Genomic DNA, 24,183 nt, shown 5'->3' with positions numbered 1-24,183 from the left:
TTCAGTACAGCATCCAAGAGACCATTTTCTTGTCTCTGTCTTCAAAATACCCCTCTTAAAAGCCACTAGATTTCTTTCCAGTCCCTTTGTTTATGTTCACAATACTTAGTAGAGAGCTCAGAAATATAGCTCCTTATATATAGTAGCAACTTTGGCACTAGCTCTTTTGTCTGATTACCTTACAATTGTGTGAACAGAGGATATTAAGTATGATTTTATTGTATAGAGCCTATATGCTTTGCATTCCATAAAGAAAGGTCGACAAGAGGACTAGCGGTTTACTACAGTATTTTATTGGAACATGAATGGAAGAAAATCACAACAAAATTACCAACCAAATTACAAGGAAATAAATAAGAATGCACCAGCAGATGTTATAATGATATACTTCACATTGTAAACAAGCAAAGACACAAAGGGACAAAGCATGATGTATATAATGTGACACCACACTTCAGACTTATTTTGATGGAGTCAGCTCAAAGACAAACATACTAATGTTGCCCCTTTTATTGACTAGCGACTAATCCAACATCTCGTCTGGTTTTGTCAGCTTTTCCTGACCCCCAAACTACATACAGAAAGAGTTTAGACAAAATTCAGATACTTCTCTGAACAAACAGATCTGCCCTTTTATTAGGGAGTATTGGTAATTACTTATACTAACAAAAACAAAGTATTTTTATACACTCAATCACTGTCCACAATGTTTTCAGATGTTTTACATGTGCAGTCTAGTATACGCTTAAGGTGTTTGGCACAAGAAATTCAAAATTATGTCCCACTATTTTTTCTGTGGGACAAATTTGAGCGTTACCATTCAAGACTGGAAATAGATAATGACATCACCACTTGATTAATGTGTATGCTGCAAATATAGATTATGCCAACAAACTATTGTGAGCACAAATCTATTTCAGATGAAGGATACCCAATCCGGCAGGTGATGCGACTCCAAGCAAGATGGATGACTAACATTGCCCTACAGTTTTCCAGCACGTGCATATGCAATTGCAAAGGCCTCCTTCACACAAGTGGTATGTTCCCAATAACAATAATAATAATAATAATAATCTGACATAGGCTTTGTCGTCATCATCTACAACAAAAGCCTAATTGTCATCATACCCAGAAACTGCGTATGACGAAATTGGTAGTGCCTCTCCACAAAATGTGTTTTCTCAGCAAATAAGTGATAATTTTGGACTCGTAATTTGGCATTCTGCCATTATGGATACTTCGCATCACCTTCTGAGCGGATCACTTACTTCTCACTGTCTTTCACTTACCTTCAGTCAGCCAGTGGGAGGCAGATCACTGCCCAACGTCTTTTCATCTTAGCTCAAGTTATTACACAGAAGGGGTTGTGTGTTGTGTTACCGCAAGTTTAGAGTCCTGATGGATGTTGGAAAATGTGTCCTTAAGCCTATTTTTCCGTACTTAGTGGGACCTATATCGTCTGCCAGTGGGCAGGAGCTGGAAAAGATTGTGACCAGGTTTGTATGGTTGGTATGACGCTGGATGATTTCCACAGCTCAGATGAGCCTCTCCATTGGCGGAGGCAGACTGATGCTCCACATCTCCACCCGAGAGCCATCCTTTTCCTGCCGGCTTGGGCTGTAGGTGCCGCGGGTGGCCCGTCGGTTGAGCGCGAGCGCCAATCCAGCCGAGGCCAGGATGAGAACCAGCAACAGGATGACGGAAACCAGACTGATGGCCAGCAGAAGGTCAGGGGTGGCGCCTTCAGAGGTCAACTACAAATGAGAAGTAAAGGGGTTAGCGTGAAACCCGGCGTTCCCTCGCCATACCAAGAGTCGCCGTTTGGACCCACTCACACACGCTAGTAAAATCTCCCGCCGACTCCCACCCCCGCGGCTAGACCAGGCGTTCCACACGTGCGGCCAAAGTGCCGATGGACGTATCCCGAAGCTCGGCGGGCGGGCCGCAACCCGCGGAAGCCTGGAGTCGCCTGAGACTCAACACTGCCACCGTCTGCCGCCTCCCTCTCAGTTTGGCACAAGCCAGAGCCAGCGCCAGGCCGAACAGACACGGCGCCAGCACGGTGGCCACCCGAGAGCCATGTGGAGCGCGCGCCGTCTGTGGAAGATCACACACAAGAGGCTGCCTGATGAAGCCATCGGTGTTCACTCTATAAAACACCATCAGATGTGAAGCGCGAAAACAGCTCACGAGTGGCTCATTCGTGCAGAAAATCCAAATCACAAATACCCTCTTGTTTTAAATGTTTAGGGAATCTGAAGCCATTTCTTTATTCTTTCTAGGTTCAACGCCCAAACAGCTTCGCCGTGGCCCGTGGGACAGAGATGGTAAGTAATACAGAACAAATGGGTCATTCTGGAATTGGAACACATTTTGGCTTTTATTTGATAGTATTATATTTGGAATTATTATAGGTTGCAAAACTGTGCTAATGTCTTTTTCTCAAGAGTAAATGGTTAGGGTTTTTACAGATGACACTTATTTATACAAGTGGATATTTTTGGTAATTGTCATTCTCATAATATGTATGAAGTAGAGTGAGGCATTTAATCAATTGTATTAATATATAAAAAATAGAGGTGAGGACAGTGTCTCATTTTGGGGGAAAACTGTCTAAATGGTTTGCATATTATGGTACTTGCTGATTTTTTCGTAAATCAAGATAAAATATGTTACTAATATATAGGAGTCCTCTTCACTATTTTTATTTGTTTTTATTTTTTTATGTTAAATATTCACTTGTGTTCTCAAGTTCGGGTAAAAGTTAAGTAAATATTAATTTTTCAATAATGGAGAGATGTTAATGATGTTTTAATATTCTGTTTGCTTTTAAAAACACTGACAATTATATCTGACAAGCTATATCAATAATGTATCACATATAGTTAGATGGCTTCAATATCAAAAGTTAAGAACCTTTTAAAAATCCTACACTTATTTAAATGTTTATATCGGCTGCAATTTTGGACCTAAAAAAATGACACGGAAAATCAGTTTCACTAAATTATGAATATTTTCTGGGTAGTAAATTTAAGAGCCACACGTTATCTTGATGGCAAGAAACAATAAATTGCATCCTGAGTTTGGCACCCTGCAATAATCCCTTTAGGGATGTTTGGCTTGGCATCAAATGTCCCCACATTCTTAATCCAGGTAGTGGATATAAAAAGGTAGGAAAAAATCTTAGCTTAAATTGTTCTTGTGTCCAATTCCGAAAACTACTCATCATCCATACCAAGCAGTAACTAAGCATTAGAACCAAACTCAATCGAGATCCAGCTCATATGAACCACATCTTTTGTGTAACCATCACCAATAAGGCGTACAATATCTCCCAAGATGAAATACAAGAAATAACTGCACTTTGTATGTGGCAACTGCAACTATCTCAACCGCTCATATTACACTTGGCAATCAACAATCCTGTTGAAAACACAATTAGCAAAGACAACATTTAACTCCTGCCACTATGACACCTTTCTCTCCTCCACACAGGTTCTTTGGGAAAGCGCTTACCTGTCACTGCAGCACAGTTTGCTGTCAGAGTGAGTGCGAAACAAGCAACAGCCGGCAGCAAGGACCCACCATCAGTCATCCACTGGTACACACACACACACACACACACACACACACACAGACACATACACACACGTCACAGAGATGTCTAACTAACCAGTCTCCGAGGTATGCGGCAAGGCCACCGTGAAGCCTCGAAGCAGAGGCAGCAGCAGTGCCACCCTGCTGTCAGCATTAGCAACCTACTTTGTGTGTGTGTCTGTGTGTGTGCCAGATAAGTTGCCCTCATATGTTTTGTGAAGCAGGCAAACTTCTGTGAAAGCCACCACTTTACTGCTGAAACTGCACTTTGGCGGCCGATGCTGATTTTTCGCCGTCAAAGCATATTTCTCCTTCCTCTCAAAGGATGGCCACATTAGTGCAGACCCCCTCAATCCTTCCCAACTGCCTGGGACAAGAGCCACTTACATGCAAAAATAAAAGTAGGATGGAGGTGTATAAGTAGGGACCGGGGCCCATAAATGGCCCAGAGAGTATTGCATTGCCAAGCGTTAACATGAAAGCATTTTTTAGTATAATTGTAATTAATTGTTGGAATAGTTTGTAATTGGACAAAAATCTTCATAGGCGGCAAATATGAACAAGTAAGGACTTGATTTGCCCAAAAATCAACAAGAATGGTTCCAAAATTGCCCCAAAATATTTGGAAGTAACCAGAATTCCGCTCAAATTAATAGTAAGTGACCAGGAAATGTCCCCAAATCCACAGGAAACCACAAAAAGTGATCTAGAACTGCCACAATATCAACAGGAAAGAGGAACGGTCAACCTGTATTGAAGCAGTACTTTGTTCTAACACCTCTGCAGTAGTTGTATCTTTCCACAAATGTGAAATGTTAGAAGTACAATCAGAGGATTGAAGTCAGGCGCTTCTCATTTCAGCACAACATAGATTAATGTGTCCGTGGAGCAAAAATATGCGCCCACAACGGCCCTCCAGGATGGTTTTGCCCACCCCTGAACTCTAAACCTAACAAAAGTATAGTTCTTGGAACAAAAAAAGTGTGAGCGCCCCTGGCCTATAGGTGAGGAATTAGCCTTTAACCTGTATTGTGATGTAACAAAATCCTATTTCTTTAAAGTGTTGCTCACTCTTTGCCAAATGGTTGCTTGATGTGAAGTGAGTTAGGTTCAATCCCATCATTTATCACAAATAATCTCTCCAAAGTCAAAGGTAACTCATTCTATTAATGCATTTATATCTCAAGACAATATTGTAACTGGCCAGATGGCAACTACCTTTTATTGTACAGATTATGACAATGTCAATCAAAGGTAATGTCGCTGGAAGGTTTCAGATTTTTGATCCACGTGTGTGCACAGGAGCTTTTCATTATTTTAGGATACAATCGCTACATCTTGTTAAAGGAGATTACGTGGCTATTTACAGTGATGAAGCACTCTGATTTACAAAACACACACATACATTCAATTGACCGTCAAGTGAGACGTAATAGAGTGATTCAAAGAGGACAGACATCAAAATCAACTAAGAAATGAGTTTGTTTTTATTAGTAGACAAGACAAAGACAGACAATGAGTCACATAAAGACAGGTTTGATAGGGAAGACAGAAAAAAGACAACACACATATGAGCATGTAGTAATGTTATCATATAGACAAAAGTACACAAATGAGAAAGAAAATGATGATGAAGGAGAAATATTTGAGGCTATAAACGGGTGACCACTATGGCCCAGGAAATATTTTGTCTGAACAGCGTGGCAGAGAATTTGGGTTTAAAATACCTCAGGCAGAAACATTTCCAGACAAGAAAAGAGCAAAACAAAACATTGTGCAGCTGTCAGTCAATCATTCACTGACGTGAATCACATCAACAACAAAGTAGGACGTCATGTTGTCTTCTCACACTTGTCACTGCCTTCAGATCTAAAACATGTCTTTACACCTACGCTGCTTGAAGCGTCCCGAAATTCCAATACAAAAGACTGACAGGATATCCTAAATGGAAAAACATTCCAAGACACCTTAACCGCCAAATAGGATGTAAGGTTGTTGGTTGGTTGTGGATCATCTTTCTGGGTGACATAGTGACATTTGTGTCATGCTGATGCGAGTTATTTGTTTTATTTTTACTTAATTTCCCAAAACACTCCATGGGAGGTTTAACTGGGAGCTTTTTGGTATATATTTGGCAATATGAGGGAAACACACTATTTGGTATTTTTGTTTCATATCTACAAATAGATAGGTATCATTTTTTCATGGTTTGGAGGGCCTTATTGTGTATATTTATGAAAAACTAAATATAAACACCCCTTTAATAACATCAGCATGCAATGGTTAGGCTATGTACGTACTATGCTGTCAAAATTCTCATAAATTAAGTTTATCTTAAACAGTATAATGCTGCAAAATGTTTTAAAACTACATTCAGGGTCATCAACTAGCTATTCTTGTATGAATATTCCGTCTATTAATTCACGTTCACTCATTTGATAAATGTATGCGTGTTTAAAACTGCATTATGACATCTTGGCGCCTTTTGTACTCACAGATTGGTAATTGGTGCATACAAAACTGCTTGCCTGATTATTGCAAGACATGTATTTAAGATAGCAGCATATTCACCAGTCAGAATTCAGACTAAGTATTCCCTCTTTAAAGTAAAAAATCGGACTTTCTGAGACTTGAAAGTCAAAAGTCTCATTTTATAAGTGAGAATCCTACCAAATATTTTCCCCCCATCCTCCTCCATATGTCGGTGGGGCGTATTTCCGCAAATTGTGCCAGATTCATAGTCAGTCTGTTGACAACTCGCAGCACACTGCAGGAAATGAAGCCCAATTTGTATTTTTTTTTTTCATTCCAATTTTTCATGAGTAATTGTAAATTGTAAATTAGAAAAATGCAACTTGAAAGTTCCAACCATGCGCACAAAACATGTCGGCTGCTGATGACGTTGAGATTCAATTTGCATGCCTAATTGCATTGCTTGCATCTCAGATTCATATCCACATACAAAAGAGGCCCACATCAGATTTGAAAATATTAGAAACGGACCGTTCACAGTGCAATGATAAAATATACAAATATAAAACAAATCAAATAAAAACAAATAAACCATCCTTCGTTTCGCAAGGAAAATAGGCAAAAAAATGGAACTGATCTGAAGTGTGAGTATATCCTGAAGCCTAAATGAATCCCTTCTTATATAGTTTGAATGCAAGTGAAATTAATTAAGTATTGCGTTAAAAAGCTCCACCTGTGGGGATTTAAATGGCCAATAAATATTGCTTAACCAATGTATTAGTGCATCTGTTATAAACAGAGACCAAATCACAACTAATATTGTGAATAAAATGCCATTTTAGCATCTTAAATGACAACTGATACATTTGGGGCATCTCATTGGGCTACTCAGAGAAGCCCGAATTTAATCCAAATGTGTTTTTGCACTGTTGTGTATCTGACTGTTAGTAATATTTACTACATTACATGAGGTGCTTGAGCTGAAGGCACAAAAACATAAACCAATGTCACTCGGCGAGACATAAACGCGCCCCCTCAGTTATTTTCCCCCCATTCCACCTCGGGCTCGTCGTCCAATCTTAGGATGAGGTATGAAAGGAGCTGAAAGAGGTTCTGCCACAATAACACAGCCACGTAAAAGTAAATGTCGCTTACGTCCGTCTGGCACATATCTCCGGCGTAGCTCATGTCACAGACGCAGAGGAATTTGTTGACCAGGTTCCGGCAGTATCCTCCATTTAGACATGGGTTGGATTTGCACTCATCCACTTCTTGCTCACACCTGTAGACACATACAATAATGAAGTGACACACTACATCCACTGGATAGCATTTCTCCATGATTTATATTGATTGTTCTGCATCGGTTAGGTGCTATTTCTAGTTTTCATTCAATGTGTACACAATATTTTGAGCCCAGTATGGACATTACTGCTGCTGAGAATTGCCTGTTTTTGCATTTTTACGTCCAAAATGCATCATATGCAATGTAAAGTATTGATAGAATTAGTGAGATAATGTGTATGTGGTGTTTAATTCATTCTTATCAATTCAGTTATACTTTTTTTTGGACAAGAATGCTCCTCAGGTGCATTTGCATATGTCCATAGTTTCTAATAAATAGATAGGTTAGCGTTCTTAATTGCATTAGTTGGATTTATTATTCATGTACAGATGTAGTAGCTGTGTATACATGCAATGCTGCTCTCTGATCTGCTTAGTGTTATTTTATGACCTTGGAAAGTAAGTAATGTTTTATTTTATTTTGAATGACTGGAAAAAGTTTTTCATATGGTCAAAAGCAGTTCTAGTTATAGAGAATCACTCCATATGGGGAAAAATATTTATGTTATTCTATTTTTTTTAATGATTTTGCTGGTCAACTAACTGCTTTTTTTAACTTTGGGAATATGAATGCCTGCAGCTAGTTGTGCCTGTACAGAATTCGATCCTACAGTTCTGCAAGCCCCCCTAACTGACCTCACGATATGAATAAGCGAAGGCAGAGTGGAAAATTTGAGTGCAACCAATCTTATTGTCCCATCGTTTTGATAACAAATGTGATAACGTAAAAAAAGGTGTTCATAAAAATCATACCCTCAAATCATGTTTGGAGACTTGGGAGCCAATAAAAGAAAACTCCCCAGCCATTCAGGCAGAAGTCTCCTTTATTTTAATTTATTTGCCTATTTCGAGCCAAAAAAACCCCCACTATGAGACAGAATTATACTGTTGTCATCCCTGATTGATAGCAAGTGTTGCTGTAGAATTATTTGTTCCCTATATTAGAGATGTACCCTGTTTTTAATCATTCGTTTCTAGTTTTACCATGTGAAAAAAAATACTTTACCAATGATTAACAGAGTAATTCATAATTTAATTGCAAACTTATTCAATAACTTTTCAATAACCCTTCAATTTCCTGCACAATTCTAAGATTTGGCTAATCATACCTGTGTCCGGTGAAGCCAGGTGGGCAGTCACATGACAATTCACGGTCACTGCAGTTGCCACCATTGAAACAAGTGTAGTTTTTGATGTAATCTCCACATACAGACACAGGAAGTTTCGGCCGCCTGGAAAAGGCATGCAGATTAAAAATATCAACACATATCAATCACTTTCATTGCCAACATGTCATATAGAGCAGCAATCACTTGGGACTTCTTAAATATTCTGAGGCATGAGAATCTTAATAACCTGTCTCGTATTTCAGATTATTTACCTATGACAGAAATATAATCAATCCCATGTATAGGAAAGAAAAGACCACAAATTCCCTGGTGGGAGTAGTCAAAACGTCTATTGGAAATGACAAATTCTTCCCTAAATAGTTACAAAATGCAAGTATTTCTTTCTCTCTAGTACAAGTTTGGGACAATAATCATTTTGGAACCACATCTGTCAATCATTCTTGACAGATGGAATGTGTTCTCTAAACAAACACTGGTGGAGGCAGCGTTAATATTAGCTTTGTTGGCAAAATAAGATGTTGTGCACGACACTTGTAAAACAAAACAGGAAACAAACAGAGAGCGCTTGAGTAAAATGTGGAGGAAAAAATACTTACACATTTCTGACAACAATGTACCAAGGAATTTCTTCAACCCGTTCACTGGAGAGGAGCAAGAAGAGAGATGGGGGGGAAAGAGGTAGAAAGCAACACAAACATAGCAAAGTCATTTTGATGAAAACTTTACAGCAGTGAAGGGAGACGCGCGGCTTCACTTGTCGGGTGGCTTGCTTGCAAAGGTTCCAGTGCAGTTAGAAAAAAAAAATATGCAAGAAGCTGCATGTTTATGGGATAAATGGTTGGCGGCGTTCCCCTGCCTCTTCTCTGAGGCAAACAGGAGATGAGAGGGAACGAAAGTGGCGCCGAACCAGTGAGACGACACAGCAGACAGAGGCCTTTTCTCGCTGACACTAGAATAGAAATTCATCTTCAGACGTACTTACTGCGGCGTAGGCAGCGATGGAGGAACATTAAGAAGTCTGGCATCTCGTCTGTCTTATGGTGCGGTCCCTCCTCTCAGCAATTTAGCATCATTTATTTGTGTTTGCCAACCAAGCACGCAGCTCAAGCTGTTAGTGACATAAATAACCTGTACAGGACCTATTGTCTCCTCTGTCAATGCCAGCCACACGATAAGTGATTAGCATCGTAAGAGCATGATGTAAAGTAACAATCCACGGCTCGCAATTTAAAAAAAACAAATAAATAAAATAAATGTACAAACAATGTATGTATATGTATACATATGTATGTTAGTAAATATACAGGGCGTCTCAAAAATATGTACTCACTTTTAGAATAAAATTTACTCACTTAGAATGACCAGAAAACCTTTAGTGAGTACATTTTATTCTAAAAGTGAGTACATTTTTTTGAGACACCTTGTATGTATGTATGTTAGAATATATATGTAATTATGCATGTATGTATATATATGTATGTATGCATGTATGTATATATATGTATGTATGCATGTACGTATATATATGTATGTATGTATATATATGTATGCATGTATGTGTATATATATATGTATGCATGCATGTATGTATATATGTATGCATGTATGTGTATGTATATATATGTATGTATATGTATGTATGTATGTATGTATGTATGTATGTATGTATGTATGTATGTATGTATGTATGTATGTATGTATGTATGTATGTATGTATGTATGTATGTATGTATGTATGTATGTATGTATGTATGTATGTATGTATGTATGTATGTATGTATGTATGTATGTATGTATGTATGTATGTATGTATGTATGTATGTATGTATGTATGTATGTATGTATGTATGTATGTATGTATGTATGTATGTATATATATGTATGTATGCATGTATATATATATGTATGTATGTATATATATATATATATATGTATGTATGCATGCATATATATGTATGTATGTATTTATGTATATATATATATATATATATATATATATATATATATATATATATATATGTATGTATGTATTTATGTATATATATGTATGTATGTATGTATGTATGTATGTATGTATATATATATATATATATATATATATATATATATATATATATATATATATATATATATATATATATATATATATATATATATATATATATATATATATATGTATATATGTATGTATGTATATATATATATATATATATATATATATATATATATATATATATATATATATATATATATATATATATATATATATATATATATATATATATATATATATATATATATATATATATATATATATATATATATATATATATATATATATATATATATATATATATATATATATATATATATAGATATATAGATATATAGATATATATATATATATATATATATATATAGATATATATATATATATATAGATAGATATATATATACATACATATATTTACATATATATACTTGCCTCTGTTTTAGATCTGAAACAATAGTGCTAGTATACCTAACTAGATTATTTACTGCATTCCTTACTTGCAGAGAGGTCCAGTGTAATTCTCAGGGCACAGACAGGCATATCTGTCAGGGCCATGCAAACAGGTCCCTCCATGGGCACACAGATGGTTTTCACATATGTCCACCTCCTCTTCACAGTCAACTCCTTCGTATCCAAGTTCACAAGAGCACTCATAGGCCAGCCCATTGACGCTGCAGTTTCCGTTGACACAAGGGTTGGAAGCGCACGTGTTGGCGAAGAACCCACAGTGCCTCCCCACCCATCCTTCGGGACAACTGCAGTTGTAGTAGTTAAATAAATCTTGGCACTCCCCTTCGTTCAAGCATGGATCGGGTGTACACACAGTTGCCCCGCTGCAACCAACTAGAGGAGGATTGAGTGACATCTGGATGAATTGTTCCTCTTGCAAACGAGGAAGGTTCACCTGGGATGAGCTCAAGTAAGGTAGAGCAATAGCGCCTATCTCCACTGTACTTAAGCAACCGGCTAGGGACCAGCCAGCATCTGAGCCCAAACCTCCAAGGAAGATATCAACTCCTTTCCTGAGGAAGTCTAGGTTTCCCCCTTGACTGCTGGAGGTGATGGCGTCATCTACTTCATCATCCAAGACCAGAGTCCAGTGAGACCCATTAGACCACGGTGCAGTCATGAACAAGTGGACACTGTGCCACTCGCCATCACTGATTGATCTCATGCTGTTGAGGCTGACTGTGGATGGCGCTCGCTTGTCTCCCTCTACCCTTTCTGCATCACTGATGGAGCTTTGAAGCTCCATGAAGAGAAAACCATCCTGGATAGAGACCGTGACAAACGCCGAGCCCTGCTCAGCGTGCAAGATAGCTGCACTACGTTTGCGGGTTCGCACATTCACAGAGATGTTGGTTAGGTTGCGGGATACGTGTCCATTTCCTCTATAGACCAGCACAGTGCTGTCATTCAGGAAAGTGCTATTGGAGTAACCTGGAAAAGCATAAAAATACACGTAAGTTTTGAATAGGGATTCCATATTTGTATTGTGTAGGACATTTAAATGTTAAAGCCTCAAGCAGGACACTTTTTCCTTTTTGTCATGTCTTCTTTTTAAGAGTTGGACATGAATGCAACAATATAACAATTAGATTAATATGCCTTTATTTGTTTGCCTTATTGTAGTAATGTTTGATAAAATGGTCCAAATCTGTCTATGCGAGGGAGTATTATTTGTTTGTTTGTTTGTGACAATGCGATTGAGAGTGAGCAGGCGGAATAATAACTCTTACACCATGCGTTTTAATAGCCTACTTCAATCAGATTATGCAGGCACGCAAGGGACATGGAAGGAGAGAGCTGTGCATGGTATTGTGTGTTTGTCAACGGGCAGGTAAGCTTGCGTGATGGGAATGTACGGATCTACCAGTAATAAACCAAAATAAGAAACGCACATTATAGAATAATATAACTAGAGTATTTCCCTGCTTAGTTGGGATGAAGAATGATGACACCATGACGAGGTGCACTGTGTGCAACAATTACTTCACTATTGCCCACAAGGGAATTAATTAATAGGAATTAATTAATGAGGTAGGATGAATTTTCACAGAGTTTTACGGACATTTTATTTCTTACGGTTAAAGGCTGTTATTATACAATGTCTTTACAATATTAATAAAACATTATTTTAAAGCGCCTTTCAGGACACTCAAGAACACTTTACAACCAAATATACAAAGAGATACAAAACAAAACAAAATCACTGTAACAGGAGATATAACAAAAACCAAATGGATGATCAAGCTGTGTATGATAATTAAAGCAGGTACCTTTGTGGGGATAAACGGTTTGGAACATGAATGAATGAATGTAGTAGGTTAATAATTGGACCTGGAGTTTATAAGAGGTGTGTACCAGATGGCAGATTTTGTCCCACTTTTTTCCCAATATTTTGGTTTTTGAGTACATTTAACCATTGTTTATTCACACTTGAGTTGTCGGAATGCTAGGGCCTAAACCCATCTTCCTTTGTACACCCTGAACTTAGTTGCCAGCCAATTGCAGTGTATTAAATCAAAGTGTTATGAACCCCAGCAAAGGACTGATGACATTACTTACATTCATATCCTTGTTGGAGCATCTTGCACTCAGTGTCGGCAGGACACGGAGACAATTCGCACCATCTGACCTCTTCACAGTGGCGCCCTGCTGTGCTGGGTGGGCACGTGCAGGTGAAATCGTCCCACATGGAATAACACATTCCGCCGTTTAAACAAGGGTTTCTCTGCAGACAAAAAATGAAGAAAAGTGAGCGGCTGTCTTCTCTGATCTAAATCATGTCATGTATCTGACATTCTTGTCCACTTACACCACAGGTGTTGTCTCCAGAGCAGCCAGCAGTCACGTTCTCCATGACTTCCAAAGGAAACGTTGTCATTGATGAGTCTAAACCAAAAAACTGCAACCTCCTCTCGTTTATTTGCAGGTCTTGGATGCATCCTTTGAAATGACCCCCATAAAGTGCAGTGGAATCGCTTTCCATTAAACCTCCAACATAGACAGTGTCTCTTGCTTCAACCCTATCAGTGCTGACCTCTATTTCAGCTTGTTTTTGAGCACCCACATTCAAAGTCATGCGCCCGTTGGACACTTCCACATTTACAAAGTGAACCTCTCCGTTATTGACAGCGCTTTCTCCCGTCAGGCTCTCGAAGTCCCGGAACTGAGCTGTGACCACGCCGTCATCCAGCCAAACGTGCAGGAACTGCCAGCTGCTGTTGCCCACAGCTAGCAGGAGGCCGCCAGGCTTCCGTGTACGCAAGAAGAGAGAGATTGAGAGGTCCTGACCTGAGTCGTCTGTGACATTGAAGGCAGCGTAGCTGAGTGAATCCTCGCTCCCGAAGCGTGCGGTCACATGTTCTGAAGGTAAGGACAAAAACAAATAGTCCCATAGCAATGGTGAGCCAACACGTTACTCTTGGGTTCTCTTGCACTATGTCCATATTTAGAATAGTTTATTTGATCAGGCTTAATATGCTGACGTTAATCTAATTTTTATTGTCCTTTCCATCCTTCTCACAATGTAGACATTTGACTCACATGAAATATTTTAGATAAACGTTAAGATGAGTATGTGAATGTGGGCTTTCTAGTCAGACAGCATGATCACTAATCCTTTATCCTCTCAGGTACAGAACAAATACTCAATGTATATATATTTTTATTCCATATTTTCCTATTGTGGGGTACTAGATCTGTGGTTCTTAAACTGGATTCAATCGAACCATTGTTTTTATCTAGTCCAGTAATTCCCAATGTTGGCTACCACATGGGCTCCCATGGTGCTCTCCATGGTGCTCAAGGGAAGTCCAAAATCTACTAACTATACAAAATGTGCAGTAAATGAGTATTTTTTTACTTTTCTTTAAATTAGAAGTAAATTACATCTGCAATATATCTTTTAGAATGGTTTCTATTCAAACATATTTTGTATTTTTTTATCTGAAATACATTTAGTTAAGCATTGTTTTTCTTTTCATATACATAATTATCAGATAAAAGTATTTAAATAGTATTTGAGTAGATCACCTGCGATTGGCTGGCAGCGAGTTAAGAGTGCACCCCACATACTGCCCATATTTGGGTTAAATAGGCTTCAGCACCCTTGTATAAGTGGTAAAGAAAATAAATTAATTTCAAAAGTTAAGCCCTAAAAAGAAACTGTAGTTTAATCCTGGTAGTTCTGATTATACATGCATATTTTTGGAGGTGGTGTCAAAAGTTGTAGGACATTTTTGACACAATTATTTAGTTTGTTATTTTCGTGACATCTAGATGTAGTTTTTTAACATTATTTTAATAGGATTTTTTCCCTTCTCAATTTTAACTTGTTTTTCCACTTGGTTTTTGATCTCCTCTCTATATGATGACTACGGTGAGAGTTAATCCACAATTACCCTCTCACAGCCCCTCATAAGAAAACATACCCTCCTCACAGTCTTGGCCATCGTAAGGTCTTGGACACTGGCACTGGTAGCTCTGCCACAGGTTGACACACAGCCCATTGTTTTGGCAAGGTTCATCCAAGCAGCGATCCCGGTGGCTGCAGCCAGGGGAGACATTGACAGCAGAGTCGCTCAGCCACTCCTCAGGGACAATCAGTTGCCAGTCCACCAACACATCCCTCATACACCCAATGAAAGCTGGACTTGAGGGATCTCCTCTCAAATCTTTTAGTACTCCGCCAATGAAAGTGTTCTGAGGAGGTGACACTTGACCATTCATGTTACTTTGGACTGCAGCCACCTTGTAGCATGGCTGTCTATCACATTTATCTGCATCATCCAAGAGTCTCAGACTGAGTACCAAGTTTGTGAGTACAGCCTCTATAGTGTGCCACTCTCCATCTGTGACCACGTGTGACAGCTCCAAAGCACCGATTCGACTCGGTACTTGAAGCCCAGTGGAAGCTTGTCGTCTCAGTGTGAGGTGAAGCAGCCCCTCTTGCAGCTCCAGGCACAACAGCAGCCCCCCGATGGTCCGATGGAACAATATACCCCTTGGCAGTGCAGTCTTGAAACTGAGGGTGATGTTACAAGAGATCTCTGCATCCACTAAGGGGCTCTGTAGTAGAAGGTAGCCACTACGTTCAAATGAGAAGGTGGTGGGGGTCTTGCAGAGGGGGCCGGTAAACCCGGGTGAGCAGGAGCAGGTGTAGCCGTGAGTTCCGTCCAGCAGAAAGGGAATGCAGCAGCCTCGGTTCTGGCACTCGTGGCTGTCACAGCCCACCAGCTTCACGTCACAGGTTGCACCTCCATAAAGGTGGCCATTCCTATGCTGTTTATTGCAGTGGCATGTGTAGCCCTCATCGTGGCTCTCACACCGCGCTCCATTCTGACAGGGGCTAGGATTGCAGTGATCCATTAGCTCCTGACAGAGAGAACCTGTGAAAATAATTAAAATCATAGGAATATAACCATACAAACGATTTTAAATGACATTCTTTTCATTTTTTTTCCGTACTGCTTATTCCCACAAGGATTGCGGGGGTTGCTAGAGCGTATCCCAGCAAGCTATGGGCAGCAGGTGGGGAACACCTTGAATTGGTTGCCAGCCAATCGCAGGGCATGAGTAAAAACAAAGACACTAAGATATATGATTTTTAAATATGTTCAGTCCAACCAGGTGCAACACAAGAATATTTAAATATTGTGACCTTCTTTGATGACTATAAAAACATATACTAATAGAATATAAACACACACAAACATATATAGTGTGTATGTCTGTGTGTATGATGCAAAGGACTTTTCTTACATGATTAACATTTAAAGATACAATAATTACCATAATTGAAATTGTGAATATTTCCCTCCCTTAGTAGGTCACATATTTGAAATTGTTGCTCGTATAGGTTAAAGTACACAAATAGGGAAAAGTACATAAAAAATAGATTTTCACATTTTCACCAATCACACTATTCGACTCACTATTGATGACTAAAAAGTCATTCTAGGGATTAAACCAATATTAGTGATACAAAACAATACCACCAATGTCAAAACTAGTTATCAGAATTAGTGTTACTTTCTGTACAAGACTTACAATAGCCAGTTAACTTGCCCATGTAGTTTCTTATCCCTCCTGTGGTCTGTATTATCCTCTTAACATTCTTGCTCTCAAACATGTTTACAATAGACTTATGACAATATAAAGGGTAATTGCTCGCAGTCACAGACTATGCTAGAGACAAAATAAATAAGTTAAATAGATTCTACACTACACCACACTTTACACACTATATTTAATTATCATTACCTGTTCCAAGCAATAGAGCCGCCCATATCCATGGTGTGTATGTCCGCATCATGCCGTCACTCTTTACCCCAGAGATGCCCAAACATGTCTAAGTCCATCATATTAGTGTGAGTGGGCACAGGCTGTCGCAATGGAGGTCTGCTCCTTGCCTTTTTCAGTGCAGCCGTGCTAGGGCTGACTAGGTGGTGGACCAGTAAAGCCAGATCCTGAGGATTACACTAATGCTATTTGTCCACCTTACTGAGTCAGTGCTGCTGGCAGGGAGCTCATTTTCGAGCAACGCTAACCACAGACTCATTTACCTTCATTGCAAAACAAGTCTTGTGCAAAGTAGAATAAAAACAATCAGCTTTTGTAACCAGGAGTAAACAAGTCTGAGAACAATGCACCAAGAATGTAATGTTGGTGTTTATCAAACCATTGAAGGTACTATTGTCCATTGCCATCACATGCGGTGTAAAAATGTGATTTATGATGTTAGTAAGTATTCCATGATTTGACCTTTCCCTTATTGTGCATTCAAAGTAACATTTCGATGCTTGGAGTCATCAGGATAGATTACCTGTTGTTCCTGAAGGGCATTTGCAGATGTAGCCTGCTGCGTTTTGAGGCTCGTAGTGTTCGGGTAGCAGTGGCTCAATGCCAAAAAGAACCTGCCACGACCTCTCAATGCAGCGGCCCCCATTTAAACATGGGTTACTGCCGCATTCATTGATGTCTAGTTCGCAGAGTTGGCCCTCAAACCCTGAAATGAAGATGCAAAACAAGGATTTATTTAGGTTTAACAATGCACTAAATAGAATGACCAAACTAAAGCAAGAACACAACATTCTTGATTATTGATGGCCCTGTAACTAGTGTGGAATAAGGTCAATTATCTGATTAGAATCACTGTAAATGATCTGAACAGAGGATTAGAAAAGGGCAAAAAAATCAATAATGTTTTTTTGTTTGCGCTGTTTTAACTAAAACTGATAATTTTTCTCCAAGTGTTTTTCTCCACTACTCACCAACTTACAATTTTGTTACTTCATGCAAATAATGAGCCATATTCTTTGTAAAACCTTAATAGTCTGTTTCTTTCACATCCATTTTTTTTCCAAATAAGCACATATTTGTGAATAAAATGTTTTTCACATTTTTAAAACAATGTCACCATAGTTCATAAACTTTTACCTAGAAAAAAAGATGAGATCAGTTCTAGATTCCACACCAATTGTTTGATAACAGTTGCTAGTTCTAATCCGATAAAAAGTCAAATTGCGCAGTGTAACATAATAAGTCACGCTAAAATAGCGCAACTTGTTGAGGAAATTTCCATTTATTGTAATATTCATGCAGTTTCGATAAATTCAACCCATGTATGTAATAGACTCAACATTCAAGCAAATTTTACCTGGCAAGCATTGACAGATGTAATGACCCTGAATCTCCACACAGGTGGCGCTGTTAAAGCATGGCTGAGAGTGACAGCGTTCCCTCAGCCCCCCACATAGTCTACAAGTAAAAGTAGTGAACACTGTTTATGAGCAGTCACAGGTCGACATGCGACACACTCAACACATAAAACCATCTTTGCATAGTAATCATGTTTGTGCAATACGATTAGAAAAAACCTCAGAAGGCTCCACTTACCCATTCACTCCATTTAAACACGGAGCTCCATTTGGGCAAGGCTCGTCTTGACACTCATTGATGTTGATCTCGCACCGGTGTCCTTGGAAACCGGCCAGGCAGGTGCAAATGAAGCCATCGGCGTTGTCGTGGCAACTGCCGCCATTGAGACACAGCTGTGATTGACACTCATCAATCTGTACCCCACAAGTGGCCCCTTAGACACAATGAGCATCGGGAATGTCAGACTACAAAATAATAGAGGCTTTTATGTGGATTGCCTGTGATCATCCATGCTTTTACGCTACAGACGTCTGCAGTAACAACAAACAACATTGCCAATGTTATGGTGTCACTTCACTTATTGATGAATGCCTTCATTGTGCTCCATGATATAATCAAAAGCTTGGGAAATATTTGGCCCATGTTTTTGGCTGATAAAATTGAACAAGCTCATTCTGATGTTGTCAATAGAAGCTCTCTTTAGACTATGGCTCATGTTTTTAGATATGCAGTGGCGGTTGCTGACACAGCTGCATTGGGTTGTTGTCCAGGGCCCCAATTTGTTTGTGTTGTTTTGAGCTAATTTCATTTAAAAAAAAAAAAAAGGTTATATATATATATATATATATATATATATATATATATATATATATATATATATATATATATATATATATATATATATATATATATATATATATATATATATATATATATATATATATATATATATATATATATATATATATATATATATATATATATATATATATATATATATATATATATATATATATATATATATATATATATATATATATATATATATATATATATATATATATATATATATATATATATATATATATATATATATATATATATATATATATATATATATATATATATATATATATATATCTCGCCCAAGACTTTCCGCAATAGGTGAATAAATGCGATATTGTGACAGTGTTTTATGGTGTCAATTGAATATTATTGTCCACAGACATCAAATGCATCCATAATCAATACTATTAATACTGTCCTGAGAAAGTTTGTACTCTATATTTTGCTTACCAGTGAACCCAGGGGGACACAGACAATAGTAGCGTCCCACTTTGTCCATACAGGAGCCTCCGTTTATGCAGGGCTGGGAAATACATTCATTGACATCAATGTGACAGTGGGTACCCTGGAAACCTGGCACACAGAAGCATGCATAGCCATGCTCACGCCTTTCACACAAAGCTCGGTTTTGGCAAGGATTTGGCGTGCAGGGGTCCACAGCAGGAGGAAGCCCTAAAAGAGTTGTACCTACAAACAAATTATATATCATTACTGAATATTTTTTTTACAATTAGTATCACCTGTACCATAGTACATATGTCATCTATATAAATAAATATAGAGAAACACCATATTTTGAGCCATACTGGAAACAAAATATGGTTAAAACAAAGTAAATCAGTCCTCTCCCCATATGTTGAATAATTTGTTTCTATTTTGATATCATTGCTCCTGGCACAATGAATCTTTCATCTTATTAGAAGTTTATGAAATGATGTTTCTTAGCATAGCAAGGTCTATAAATATAAAGCCCTTAACACCTTGTGATTTCAGGCTTCCATTGTGACAAAAGACTTTTTTATGTTAATTTGCCAGCGAAAGTGGCCTGGAGCTCTTCACCTAAGTCAGCCCTCCCCTGAAATACTAATTAGAGGATCACCAGACAATTTTCTTCAGGTCGGTTAGTTGAATAGTATATAAATTCATTTATTCTCACAGGGTCACGGGGGTGCTTTTTATTTTTCTCTCACCGATTTAGAAAAATTACCAAAAATGATTAAAATACAATATCCATTGCATTGTGATTGGCTGGCCACCAATTCAGGGTATCCCCCTCACCTGGTGCCCAACGTCACCTGGGGTAGGCTTCTGACATTTTAATATTTCTTAATACATTCCTTTTTACTTTACTTTGTACTTTATATGTTTTACTTTAATGATGAGTGATGAGTATGTTAATACTTTAGTCCTTTTTTGCTGTTTATGTTTCATATGGACTGTTAACGGATGCACTTTTTTATATGTATCGTATCTTGTGCTGACCCAGCCCATCTTTCAAATTTTTAAAGTCAAAAAAGTTTGCCCACCCCTGACCTAGACAAAATCAAGTGTGTTGGAGCCTATCTCTGCTGACTATGGGCAGGAGGCAGGATATACCCTGAACTGGCTTTCTTGCTAGTTTATTACAAGGCACAGAATGTGTTTCGTGCGGATAAAATCAAATAAAACAGAAGAAATGTTGGTCCAGACACATTTAGGACCCAGAATCAAGTAAGGTTGTATTACATACAAATAGATAAACACTCCTGACTATTTCCTTTGAATGTTAAGTACAGCAAAGTGGTCGTTGGATAGATATGAAGTGTGTCTTGCATGATTGAATTTGCTCCATAATGACGAAGCTCCGGCGTGCAAGTGTAGGCACAGTAATCCTACTTCAAGTGTCCAATCAGGTTGAGTGCAAAACAAGAGGCACGTGTGCCTCATGATTAGTGAAGGACGGGCAGATTTAAAGAGCTTGCATTGGTCACCAAGAGCAGCCCTGTCTCGACATGATGAAGAAAATGAGGGAAATATATATTTGTTCTATTTAACGACATGTTTTGTTGTAGTTGGTGTTTCTTTCATCATAAAATAACATACTATTTGGTGTGGTATATCCCAGGTTATGACATAATTAATATCCATTAAGTGGAGGTTAAGGGTAGTATCTTAAGGGAATGAATTGTGTAGCCTGCAAAGCTGATAACCAGTAGAAATGATCAGTAATTTATATCAGAGGAGCTTGAAACAGGTGGTCAAGTGGCCTTTCACAATCCCCCACGGGCAGATTTCACTGGATTCAAAGATCAGGGACAGTTCCAAACCAGTGACACACATCTCCTACCACACAGCATGTCTTTTTAAATGTAAATTGACTCCAGGGTCTTTGTTTGGCCCTATCTTGAGACCCTCAAATGCCACATATGGGGCACCGGACATCTCTTTCAGCCGGTTGCGTAAATGCTGACGTATCAGCTTGTCATCTTGTGTGGTTCAGGGATGATAAGAACATGGGTGGATTGCAGTGTTTCAAAGATGTATAGTGTTTGCCTGTTGTCCAACGCATTAGCCGCCCCACCTCCTCCGTCATTAATTGTCAGTGTTGTTTCAGTCATCATTACTGTTGACAATGTCAACTCACCGGTTTGCAATATATATTCTAATCAAGCATTTGCAGCAGCTAACAAATGAAAGCCACTATAATATTTTGAAACAAAGACACTTTCGTAAGTTTTTTATGTATACTTTATATTCCGTGTACAAAGTGTGAGAGTAATATCCCAGTTTTTAAGGGAAAAAATGCTAAATATCTCATTGCATCCTTATACTTGTTATAATGCAATACATCGTTAATAATAAACATCTCAATTAATAAGAAAACATTGCTGATGCGTTACTCCAAGCTGAAAATGCTTGTTGTTACACACATTTAGGTTAACACGCAGGTTCTTGTGGACAACAAACAGGTGGAATAAGAAAGAGAAATAAATCCCTTACCATGTATCAAAATCAGTGAAGAGATCAAAATTTTCCAGGTAAGTGATTCGAAACTGAAATGATAAAGTACATCCATACTCAGGACAGGGAACCATCCTGCTTGTCTTGAGCCTCAGTGTGCTGTGATACAGGAGATTTATCGGATGCTGCTGCTGTTGCTGCCTGCAGTGTCTCATGTGGTGTCACCTCCAGAACCACTTCAATACGCTTTTCTTCCATGCTAAAGGACCAACAGGACCCTCCATATGGCAAGGGATGAGGAGTGTGGTGGGCAAGGAGGAGTGGTTCTTCCTTAAGGGAGGGATTTTAAGTCATTCAGTAAAATAATGAATAGTTCATTTTATAAAAATACTAAAAAAGGCACATTAGAAGTTAAAAAAGAAACACTTTAAAAGAAAAAATCACACCAAGTACCATATTTTGTATTTGTTTTTTGTTTTATTTTTATTTAATTTGATTTTTCTTTTAATTACAACTAACTAGACTTCTAGACTGGGTGGGGATGTTTGGTCATTCTGGTGAAAACAAAATGAGAGCCCTGGCTTCAACCCTTTTACCTTTGGAATGAATTAGTCTGACCTTATCTCATTATAGTAAACAAGGACACTATATTCAGGTGTATTATTTTAATCCATTGAGTTTGATGATCTATCTTCAGATGCACTTGGAACTGAGAACTTCATCTTTTGCTGGATCTTCAGTAAAGCTGGTGGTCGAATTTACCAGCAGCAATGATCAACAGTCTCCAGCAGAGGTCGCTAAGATCTTGGTAAGTCTTTGCACGTTCGCACGTGTAAACTTTAAATTTTCTCGGCTAGATCTTCACTGAAATCTCACTCTATCATAAACTCAAGGTAAGCATAGAGCATCGTTCACAATTATATCTTTGTGAAGGAAGGATGACTTGCCTAAAATGAATATAAAAACTAAAAACGATTGACCCACTGTTCCCAATTAAAGGATTTTGGGAGTCAACGTGTAATCACACTAGAACTAGATCCACCATGCGTTTGCTAACTATAACAGCATGTGATCATTTGTATGTGAACATGCAATCATGTTCCACTAACTACAACATGTACATTTAAGGATGTAATCGCAACTATATTTCAATGAACATGTGCTTAAAAATCATGGCTCGGGAAACTTTTTGGCATTGTGGTGACAATGCCAAAACTAAAATGAATAATGGTTTTGCAAAGTTGGGAAATGATTCATTATTTATAGAATGACAGAATTTACCCATCTTGTGCAAAGTCTAGGGACTCATATGTAGCAGCTTTTCTTGGTTACACACTAGCTTGTTTGTAAAAGAAAACTGGCAAATTTCTATCATGATTTAAAGGTAAAAACGATGTGCAAATGTGAACAGTTGCCACATCATGCTTAGCATCGCATCAAAGTCTGCATGAGTGTCTACCAGAATATCTTATTACAAACACCCTTTTTAAAGAAGCAAATCTGAAGCATGTAACAGCTTTGGGCAGTTGCTCTGGTGTATATAAGAGAGAATAGGCCAAATTGGGTTAAGTGGGTTACATACAGGAGTTACACTAATTGTAAAAGTTAAAGTAATGTAAACACAACCAAAATACTAAAGCGTTGGTCATTTAATATGCATTAACAGGTTGGGAAAATGAAGAAGAGGAGAGATGAGCTCATTGCAAAAGTGACAACATGTTAAGTTTGACTAGTTTTAAGTAATGCAACTGCAAATTTTTTTCTCTTTGGATTTTGCACTGAAGCAGATTGTTTTTTTTTTTTAAATAGGGCACCACGGCACATAGTAAATATAAGAAGTCAAACAATAAGTTTAAAAAAATAGGCCACGTTCAACAGTTTGCTAACATTGATATGTACAACGTCAACTTATTGAGTTATTCTTTTTAGATGATTAATAGCAAAATTGGAATGTTTATTGTAAAATTCCACCTAGTTTTTATTAGCACATAATTTAACTACATCATTGGTCAGACAATAAGCCACATTCAACAATTTGTTGATAAATAAGCCACACTGAACAATGAACCAAAAGTTTCCTCTAGTGCTGCACCAAATTCCGATTTAAACACTCGGCCGATAGTCATATTTGACTGC

General features: G+C 38.1%; 3 protein-coding genes and 1 long non-coding RNA gene across 7 annotated transcripts in view; 2 read left to right on the top strand and 2 right to left on the bottom strand.

Annotated features, from left to right (window-relative positions):
* Nucleotides 1-1,039, top strand: part of dennd1b (DENN/MADD domain containing 1B) — a 108,511-nt gene extending 107,472 nt beyond the window's left edge. Inside the window, exon 24 of the transcript XR_013326475.1 lies at nt 921-1,039. The gene's annotated coding sequence lies outside the window, so the exon portion shown is untranslated. The remainder of the gene's footprint in view (nt 1-920) is intronic.
* crb1 (crumbs cell polarity complex component 1) lies at nt 306-22,373 on the bottom strand. Its single transcript, XM_077717775.1, is given in 13 exon segments — nt 306-1,710; nt 7,225-7,351; nt 8,523-8,645; nt 9,140-9,184; nt 11,094-12,036; nt 13,165-13,330; nt 13,415-13,965; nt 15,033-15,989; nt 17,426-17,608; nt 18,260-18,411; nt 18,502-18,694; nt 19,558-19,779; nt 22,087-22,373. Coding segments are annotated over 13 exon segments (4,008 nt in total). The 5' UTR covers nt 22,163-22,373; the 3' UTR covers nt 306-1,440.
* LOC144197157 (uncharacterized) lies at nt 1,605-3,753 on the bottom strand. Its single transcript, XR_013326476.1, has 3 exons — nt 3,674-3,753; nt 1,836-2,097; nt 1,605-1,754 (listed from the first exon to the last, which is right to left on the bottom strand). It is a non-coding gene; the product is annotated as an uncharacterized LOC144197157 (long non-coding RNA).
* Nucleotides 4,648-24,183, top strand: part of LOC144197155 (protein FAM163A-like) — a 35,563-nt gene continuing 16,027 nt past the window's right edge. For 3 of the 4 annotated variants that reach the window (XM_077717774.1, XM_077717769.1, XM_077717772.1), the window contains exons 1-4: nt 4,648-4,750; nt 13,751-13,971; nt 22,035-22,124; nt 22,218-22,855. The gene's annotated coding sequence lies outside the window, so the exon portion shown is untranslated. Of the gene's footprint in view, nt 4,751-13,624; nt 13,972-22,034; nt 22,125-22,217; nt 22,856-24,183 lie in introns of those variants that run through there. The other variant, XM_077717770.1, reaches the window with a different exon arrangement.

Source organism: Stigmatopora nigra, chromosome 5 (assembly GCF_051989575.1).
Source record: "Stigmatopora nigra isolate UIUO_SnigA chromosome 5, RoL_Snig_1.1, whole genome shotgun sequence".
NCBI lineage: Eukaryota > Metazoa > Chordata > Actinopteri > Syngnathiformes > Syngnathidae > Stigmatopora > Stigmatopora nigra.
The sequence above is the reverse complement of the archived record's forward strand: the minus strand, read 5'-3'. Positions and strand labels throughout refer to the sequence as shown.